Consider the following 8,941-nt stretch of genomic DNA (forward strand, 5'->3'; position numbering starts at 1 on the left):
TTTCTCAAAAAGTTAAACATAGACTTACCATACGACCCAACAATTAGCAATTCTGCTTCTAGATTTATACCTAAGAGATTTGAAAACATACCTTCACACAAAAACTTATACATGAGTGTTCATAGCGTCATGCTTCATAATAGCCCAAAGTGGAAAGAACCCAACATCCATCGCCTGGTGAATGGAAACAGTGGTCAAGAGGAGGCGGGACACTCCCACGCCCTGAAGGGAGACATGACGGCATATGGATCTCTGTTGCGCCGAACACTTGACAGGAGATAACAGGGAAGAGTTAGAGAAGACATTATGGATTGGAGAGAATTGCACTGAGGTCCAGCAATGGTGAAGCCAGAAAGTTCTAGAGAAACACCAATAAATGGCATTTCCAGGCTGGGAAACCACTAGAGCAAAACCCTGAAGGCAGGGAAGCCTGTTGACATGCAGAAGTCAGAGAGCAGAGGTCCTTAAGGAGGGAGCATGGGGGTAGGAAGCATTGGGTGGTGGGCTAGGCAGACTCCCAATCCAGGGGCACATGGGTGATGGCAGGTCCCAGTGCTCATGGCTCTGCTGCCTCATTGGGGAGAAGCAAGTGTGAGACCTGGTGGCCTGACTTAACTTTCAGGTTCCTTTCAGACCATAGCATCTTTCCCCTGACGCTGGCCCCTTGGCCAGGCCAGTGCACCTGTACACGCGGCCTCATATTTGTGGTGTGAGAAATGACCTTCCCAGGAGCAGAAATCCTGCAGGCTGTCCTCACCTGCCCTGCCCGCCCTGATGCCTGCGTGGCTTGGGGCTGGTGTGTGGCCTTTGCAGGTCCTAGCAGCCTGGGTCTCAGTGTTTTCATGCCCTCACAGACGTCAGACGGAGAGACTCTCACTCTCAGTGGCATTTAGCTTCACTCTTGAAACATCTGGGTCACAGATCTGTTCAGTTAATTAATGTGCTTAGCGCTGCTCATTTGCCTGCTGGATAATAGATTGATTCATAATTTCAATAAGCAGCTGTGTATATCTTTCCCCTGAACATAACGGCAGCTTGCTGTCATTCATCACTCGCATTTGGTGAATTCAGATACATTCGGACACATTGTTTAGGGAGGGGTAAGGGAGGGTTTACTGATTTTCTTACTATTTTGCCTCTAACAGTTACTCTGATTTGAAAGTACTTTGGGGTTAAAGTGCATGTTAACTGCATCTCTCTCAAGAGCACTTAATAAACTCCTGTCTTTTGTTTCAGCGGGGACCAGGCGGGCTCCCCATTGGGGATAGAGCAGAGGGCTTCTGAGTAGCTTCCACCAGGAGGCGAGAGCCCCTGTGGAGAATCTTCACCCCTGGAGAAGAGGCACTTGTGTCCCTAGGCAGAGCTGCCTTCTTACTCCTTTGTAAGTAGTCAAAGGAAATGCCCAGGCCCCCAGAAGGAGGCCGGGGTCACCTGGGAGGAGGTCCCTTGGCTGCACACCTGCTGGGCCAGGGCCTCCAACCACCCGGTCTCTAGCGACCCAAGGAGAGAGGCCAGGACCCAGCCAGGTGACCACATAGCTTCACACTTCCGTTTCCCCATCTGTAAAATGGGGAGAATAGTAGAACCTATCTCACGGGCTTGTTATGGAAATGCCACTCTTTGTTCTCTGTACAATGCTTAGAAATTATGCATAGTGTCTTCAGTACATGCCAGCTGGTAATTTTGTTTTGTTAATTTATGAGGAACCGGTTGTGTATTAGCGATCATCACTCCTACCCCAGCCACCTCTCAGAACTGTAAGAACGAGCAAGAAGGGTGTGCGTGCCTGTCTCACTGCCCTCACTAGCTCACGCGGAGCCTTCTCGGGGGGAAAGTCAGCCCCTTCCTTACTTCCCAGAAGCCTGTCTGCAGCTGCACACAGAGGATTCTGCAAAACGTGCTTGTAGAGTTTAAATAAGTAGATTGCCTGCATTTTTTATTTTTATTTTGACAATATATAGCATTGTTTTATAAATTTAAGATATATGTTAATGATATCATACAATCTGAATATGTCCATACTTATCCCCCCTCACAATCATTTTTTAATTTTGTCATAGAAAAAAATACTGTTCTATATTTCATTATTCAAAGAACTAACTTTTGGCTTCTTCAACGCGTCTTTTAAAATTAGTTTTCGGTGTACAGAGCAACACAGTGATCATACATTTACACACCTGATACCTCCAACAAGTCTACTACCCACCTGACACTGTACATGATTGTTAGAACATTACTGGCTATTTTCCCTATACTGTACTTTACATCCCTATGACTATTTTTTTTTCAATTGCAGTTGACATTCAATATTATTTTATATTAGTTTCAGGTGTATAGTGCAGTGGTTAGACATCTATATAATTTATGAAGTGATCCCCCCAATAAGTCTAGTACCCCTCTGACACCATACAAAGTTTTTACAACATTATTGACTATATTTCCCATGTTGTACTTTACTTCCCCGTGACTATTTTGTAACTGCCAGTTTGTGCTTCCTAATCCCTTCGCCTTCCTCACCCATCCCCGCAGCCCCCTCCCATCTAGTAACCATCGGTTTGTTCTCTGTGTCTCTGGGTCTGTTTTGTTTGTTTGTTCTGTTCTTTAGATTCCACATATAAGTGAGATCGTATGGTATATGTCTCTCTCAGTCTGACACACCCCACTCAGCACAGTCCCCTCCAGGGCCATCACGATGTCACACTGCATTTTTTTCAATGCTGAAGTTTACTGCATTTGCAATGTGTTCATCCACAAACGTGCTTTGAGCACTTGGCCTGTGGGTTCTCTCCTAGAAGGAATGAAATAAATTAGACACAGCCCTGCCTTTAAAGGAGCATGAGTGATAGGTGTATGCATTTATTCAAAAGTTGGAATGCAAAGTTCAAACAACACAGACAGGCAGGAGAGGGGAACAATGAAGTAGTAGGGGCCCTGCTGGGGGAAGGGTTGGCAGGCAACACCACGTCTGTATCAGTTAGCTATCGCTGCACAACTACCCCCAAACGTAGTGGCATAAAACGATATGCATGTATTATTGCTCATGAGTGTATAGACCTGCGGATGGTTCTCTGATCTGGACAAGGCTTGGCTGGTTTGGGCTGGATTCATTCAGGAATCTCTTATCAGCTCGGAGGTTGGCTGACCTCGGATGACCTCATCCACTTGTCTGGTGGTTGACTGGCTGTTGCTGGAGACAGGCGTCTCTCATCCTCCAGCAGTCCGCCCTGAGCTGCCTGCCATGGGGCAGTGGGGTTACAAGAGGCGGAAGGATGCAGGCTCTAATTCAGGACAGGCACATCCTCGCTGCTGCTGAGCTCTGCTGGCCAAAGCAAGGCACCAGCATGCAAGGGATGGGGAACTACACTCCACTTGATGGAGATTGCTGCAAAGTCACATTGCCCCCGGTGTATAGAAGGAGAACGAAGGATGTGCCATTGTTGGAATCTACCACCACCTCTGAGGGCTCCTTGCAGTACATGGAGCAGAAAGCAAGTACCGGGACTGTGCTGCACATTTAGGATGTGTCTGCTTTTCTGTCATTATAAAACAATGTTGCAATAAATACTCTAGACATAAACTTGTTGACAGTTCTGATTATTTCACTGGGATAGATTTCTAAACATGAATTTATTGAATCAAAGGACAGGTACATTTTAAAAGCACAAAGTGTATGTTTTGAAATCCCCTTTTTGCAAGGTTGTATAATTTACCCTCTGTCCAGCGCATGTTATGCTAACTTTGACAAAAGAATAAGTTCTTTTTAAAAATGTGGTATCTCGTTGCTGTTTTAGTTTATTTATTTTAATACCTATGAGACTGAATGCTTTTTAATATCTGTTTCTTCTTTTGTGCACTGCCTTTTTGGGCCCCTTGCAGCAGGGTAGCGTTAATTAATCCCAATTTGCAAATGAGGAGGAAATGGAGACTCAGAGACATTAAATGAATTGTTCAAGGTGGCCCAGCCAGCTGGAAGCAGAGTGGAGCTTTAGAAGTCAGCTGCCCTGCTCTGTCACTTATCCCTTCTCACCCACGCTGGACAGAAGGCCAGACTCCTGACACACTGACAAAGACATGCTTGGGAAAACTCAAAGTGGCCCCAGGGAATTGGTATCCAGGCTTAGCAAGCCAGAGAGCTTCCTGGGCAGGGCTCACCTATGACTTGGGGATTGGGGTGCGGGTGGGGGTGGGGATGGAGGTGTGACACGTCTGAGATGGTAGCCAGGACTGCAGCACTGATGGAGGCATGGGTGAGACCGACAAACCTGAGCCCTGTTTCCTTTCATGGTCTCACCCCTACCTGCCGCTCTGCTTTCCCCAGCTCGCCCGATACACCAAGGAAGGCTTCCTGCACTTGGGAGCCCTGGGGACCACTACGCTCCTCCCCGACACCCGCTGCCTGGTGGACAACTCCAAGAGTCGGTTGCCCCAGCTCCTTGACTGTGACAAGGTCAAGAGCAGCCTATACAAGCGCTGGAACTTCATCCAGGTGAGTGCTCCATCGATAAGGCCAGCACCCAGAGGAGGTGAGGGTGCTGCCGGCCACAGGGCAATCTGGCTTCCCCAGAGTACCTGACAAAGTACACCAGAGGTCTCCTAGCCCTGGGCCCGGTGCGTGGACCCAAAGAATGTTGGGGGAGTTGGTGGGGTGATTTCTGTGGGAGACCGCCTTCGATCCCTACAGCAAGCACAAAGCTAGGTTGGTCCTGATAAATCTTGGGAGCGGTGTATGGGGGTGATTTCCTTGAAATCTGCTAGTACCTACAGGCAGTACGATTTAGAAAGTCAGACCTCGAATATCCCTGGAAATTCCCCATTCTGACACCATCCCCCACCATTGTTCATCACCTAGTTCAGCCATTCAAATTTGGCAAAGCTTATTTATTTTCTGACTTTAGAGTTTCCAGAGGAGGCCCCAGTGACCCTTCCCTCCCCCTGTGCAAAGAATTTTGGTGGGATTTCTCCCCAGGAGGCCATGTACCGGGCACTATGATAGTTAAGCTTCTCCCTCTCTCTCCCCTCTGTCTCTCCCCCCCCCCCCCACTCTGCCGCATCTCCTCCCAGAATGGAGCCATCATGAATAAGGGCACTGGCCGCTGCCTGGAAGTGGAGAACCGTGGCCTGGCGGGCATTGACCTCATCCTCCGCAGCTGCACGGGGCAGAGGTGGACGATTAAGAACTCCATCAAGTAGTGGGAAGGAGCTGGGGACCCCAGAGCCTGGCCCCTGGGACAGGGTCTGCCTGTCCTCTGGACCAGCCACACTGGTGGGGGGACAGCCGGGAGCCAGTAGGTGCTGGTGGGCCCCTGAGGCTGCTCCAGGGCAGTGTGGGGGCCCCGGGTGGAGACTTTGTCCACCTCAGGCACTCAGCTGCCACAAGGCTCATGCATCCTGGAAAAGCACCCCCAACCCTTCTCTGGGAACCCAGGAGCTGTGTCTTCTGCAGCCCGGATGTGGACCTGGTACCGAGGAGTAAAACATCCACATCTGCTTGTGGTCGTCCCACCGCTGTCAGGACAGGGACAGGCGGGGCCTCTCCTTTCTCATCTCTTGCAGCAGCAGCCGCAGCTTCTGAGTTCCACCCCAGCCCTCAACAAAGTGTGTGTATGTGTGTGGGGGGTGCTCAACCACATCTTAGCTCCCCCTCAGAGGAGGCAGTGAGGCCCTGGGACTCAGTTTCCCCTGAGGTTGCTTCTGCCCAAATGTCCATTCACAGCTCAAGGCAGCCTCCATCCCAAACCTTTCCATCAGGTGACTGTGGGGGCTACAGCTCTGGACTTTTTGGACCCTCCCTGAGATGGCCTGGAAGGAGCTGACACTTCCATGGTCGCCTGGGCACTGGGCTGTTGTGTTCCTGGCCAGCTGTTCTGCCTCTGTCTCCAGGGAGTTGAGGCAGGAGCAGGCTGAGTACACAGGATGGTCGGAGCTGTGAAGGGCCCCAGGCTAAGCCAGGCGCTGCAGCTCTCCCTGCCTGGGGCATAGGACACCCTGCCTCTCAGAGGCTGCTGCAGGGTAGGCAGCAAGGGGCCTCCACCTGGAGCGTAGGGACTGGAGCCAGCACAGCAGAGGGGACCAGGACCCTTGAGGATGCTCTCTGCTCATCCCATTCCAGCCCATACTTGCTGGCTGACGGGAGAAGACAGTCGATTCCTCTCTGAAGAGTAATAATTTTTTTCGATTGCCCTCTGGTTAGGGTGCACTTATAAATCAGAGTTAATATATGGACTTGTGTGCATGCGTGAGTGTGTGTGCCCATGTGGTGCGTGTAACAGGGTGTGTGCAGCTGCACGTGTGTGGTGCATGTGTGACACCATGTGGCATGTGTGTCTGGGTGTGTGGCAGAGCAGATGTAGTAGTGTGGCTTTGGGCTTGCTGCTTCGCTGCTCACCTGGTTCAGGACGAGGCTGCCAAGAAGCCTCTGGGTGGGGAAGGGGGTGCAGTGGCCAGGCTTCACTGGCCAGGAGGACATGGCTCCGCCTTATCCCGTGTGGTCCCCAAAATGGAAAGCTGTCCCTTCTGCCAGTGCCCATCTTTCCCCCTCATGCTATCCCCACAGGCCAAGCCCTGCCCAGAACCAAACCCTGTAGTTGCCTAGTTTGGGGTTCACAGAGTCTCGTTGGGTGGCATCTTGTTGAAGACCACCCCTGCCCCATCTCCCACCTTGTGAAATAAATACATGTGAGCACTTCCCAAAACAGCCTTGTTTGTTTCTTGATTTCTCCTGAGCCCAGGGCTGGGGGAGTTCCTGGGGTGTGCCAGAAGGCTCTTTTGGTTTGAGGGTTTGGTCTTATTAATAGCCAAAGCCCTCATAGCTTGGAGCTGAGACAAAGCCAGCTTGCCCTTGTACTTGCCTCCCCCCACCATTCCCCTGCCACGCCCCAAAGCAGAACAGAACTTGACATTTGGCACTGGATTACTAACCCCCTGCTGACCCCAGATGAGGAGGGTTGGCTGGTGACGATACCTGTAAGGAAGAGGAGGGTGGGGGTGATCTGGCTGAGCGATCCCCATTCATCCCCTCCTGCTGCCAGGCAATGACTCCCACCTCTGGAGACCTTGAAGCCAGTGATGGAAGTATCTGCCCCTTTTGTTCATGGAAAAGTAAAATCCAAAAAGACGCCAGGCCTCTGTCATGGAAGTGCATATGGAAAACAAATGGGGGGAGAGTCCCTTGGGCTATGATGGCCCCAGGCCTCTTTCCTTTGATGAGGCCAAGAAGGCCCATCTTGTTCGGTGTCACACAAATGCTCTTATGAGTTGCCCTTTTTCTTTTGGGTTCTAGGAGAATCAGTGTCTACAAGCACGCTGATGGAAAATGCTGCTGTTTGACAATGAGTTCATCACATTTAAATATTGGAGTCTCAGAGTAACTGTGAAGTGAAAAGAGCTAAAGGTCTGCAGGCTGTCAAGTGGGGTCCAGGGAGACGTTGAGATGCTATCACAAGGTGGTGCTTGGGGAGGAGCCCCGTCCTGACTGAACATGTCGCTCTCCTGGCTGAGTCTTAAAGCCGAAGTTCAAAGAAAGCAATATCCTCATTGACCATTAGTCTTGAGCCCCAATTCCTGGGAGGTTCTCAGTGGGTCCCTGTGGGATCCTTCCTCCTACAGGAAATGGGCCAAAACCATCTCAGACCAAAGAAGCCAAAAGACTTGCTCTGTTCTCCCACAATGTCCAAACCCACATCCACGCTGACAGAATGGAGCCCACACCTGAAGCAGTCAATATGCTCATGGCAGTTTGGGTTCCCTTGTTTCCAAGGCTGCACCTCTAAACTATGGCACCAGCAAATGTCCTAGAACTCCCAAGAGAAGCCCTCCTCTTACTCAGTGTCACCCAGCAACAGGACAGGGTATTTGGATGGTTTCCTCGTTTGGGGGAGTGGTGGGGGAGCTGGGTCAGAGCCGTGGGAGGCTTCCGGCCTCCAGGTACCAGTACGTGTGCTCCAAGTCTTGGCTCCGGCCCTTGGTTCAGCGTCCAGGGGGCCTGGGCTGTCCCTTCCTATGGGCAGTGGCTGTCACAGTTCACCTGGGCTTCCTCCCAAAGGCTGCCTGGGGAGACTGGCCAGAGCATGAGGCCAGCCTCCCCAGGCAGCAATCTCTTTGCCCCACAGAGTCCCACGGACCGTAGCACAGTAGGGTGGCAGGCCAGGGACCAAGGGAGAGAAGAGGAATTAACGAAGCCACAGAGGACATGAGAGAAGAGAAAGAGGCCTGGGGGAGCCTGGCGTCCCCCGTCCTTTGGAGAGTTTGGATGGTTCAGGGACCCACATCTGCACGGGACTGTGGGCAGCAAGCGCCAAGCCTGGGCCTCAGGGAGTTCTCCCACTCCTTCCCGGATGTCGGGAGTCAGCTCCATCGTGTTTGAGAGGAGACACATCGGTCTGCTCCCCTCACTCACACGGGCACGTGGACGCGGCAGACACAGCTGAGTCCTGACAACCTTTGCTGCTGCGGTTCCCTGTGCACACTCAGGCCCTCACCCCAGTGCTCCCCATTCCCATCCAGGGCCTATTTCTTTCTCTTTCCTCTATTTCCCCCCTCAATTTCTATGGCAAAAAAAAAAAAAAAATATCACAGATGGTATTCCTGATACATGTCCAAGCCACCAAAGCCTCTGTCTCTGAATCTGTAAAAGTTATTTCTCCAGTGTGTTCTTTGTACTTACTCTGGTGGCTAGAGAAGAAATAGAAAAGATGGGAAAGCACAATTTGGGCCTGAAGCCACCATCTTCAGCCACTCCAAGACTTTTTACTTGGATTTCTGAAGGCATTTCTTTTCATCTGATATTTTCCCCCCTATTCTTGAAAAGTATCCCTGTTTCGCAAGGGGCAGAATTCAGGCTGGCAGAGCTGGAGACTCTCCCAGGCTGTCGGTGCAGGAGTTGTCCCCGACTTGCATGCTGTTCCTCCTCCTCCCACTTTGCTTGAGTGCTGCTCTGAGAAAG

General features: G+C 51.1%; 1 protein-coding gene across 1 annotated transcript in view; it reads left to right on the forward strand.

The window, feature by feature from the left end:
- GALNT17 (polypeptide N-acetylgalactosaminyltransferase 17) overlaps positions 1 to 6,692 on the forward strand; it is a 514,547-nt gene extending 507,855 nt beyond the window's left edge. The window contains exons 10-11 of the mRNA XM_019715773.2: positions 4,319 to 4,486; positions 5,062 to 6,692. Coding sequence (XP_019571332.2) covers positions 4,319 to 4,486; positions 5,062 to 5,190 — 297 coding nt within the window. The 3' untranslated portion in view covers positions 5,191 to 6,692. The remainder of the gene's footprint in view (positions 1 to 4,318; positions 4,487 to 5,061) is intronic.
- Positions 6,693 to 8,941: the final 2,249 nt, after the last annotated feature.

This window comes from Rhinolophus sinicus, linkage group LG03, assembly GCF_036562045.2.
Source record: "Rhinolophus sinicus isolate RSC01 linkage group LG03, ASM3656204v1, whole genome shotgun sequence".
In the NCBI taxonomy this organism is placed as follows: domain Eukaryota; kingdom Metazoa; phylum Chordata; class Mammalia; order Chiroptera; family Rhinolophidae; genus Rhinolophus; species Rhinolophus sinicus.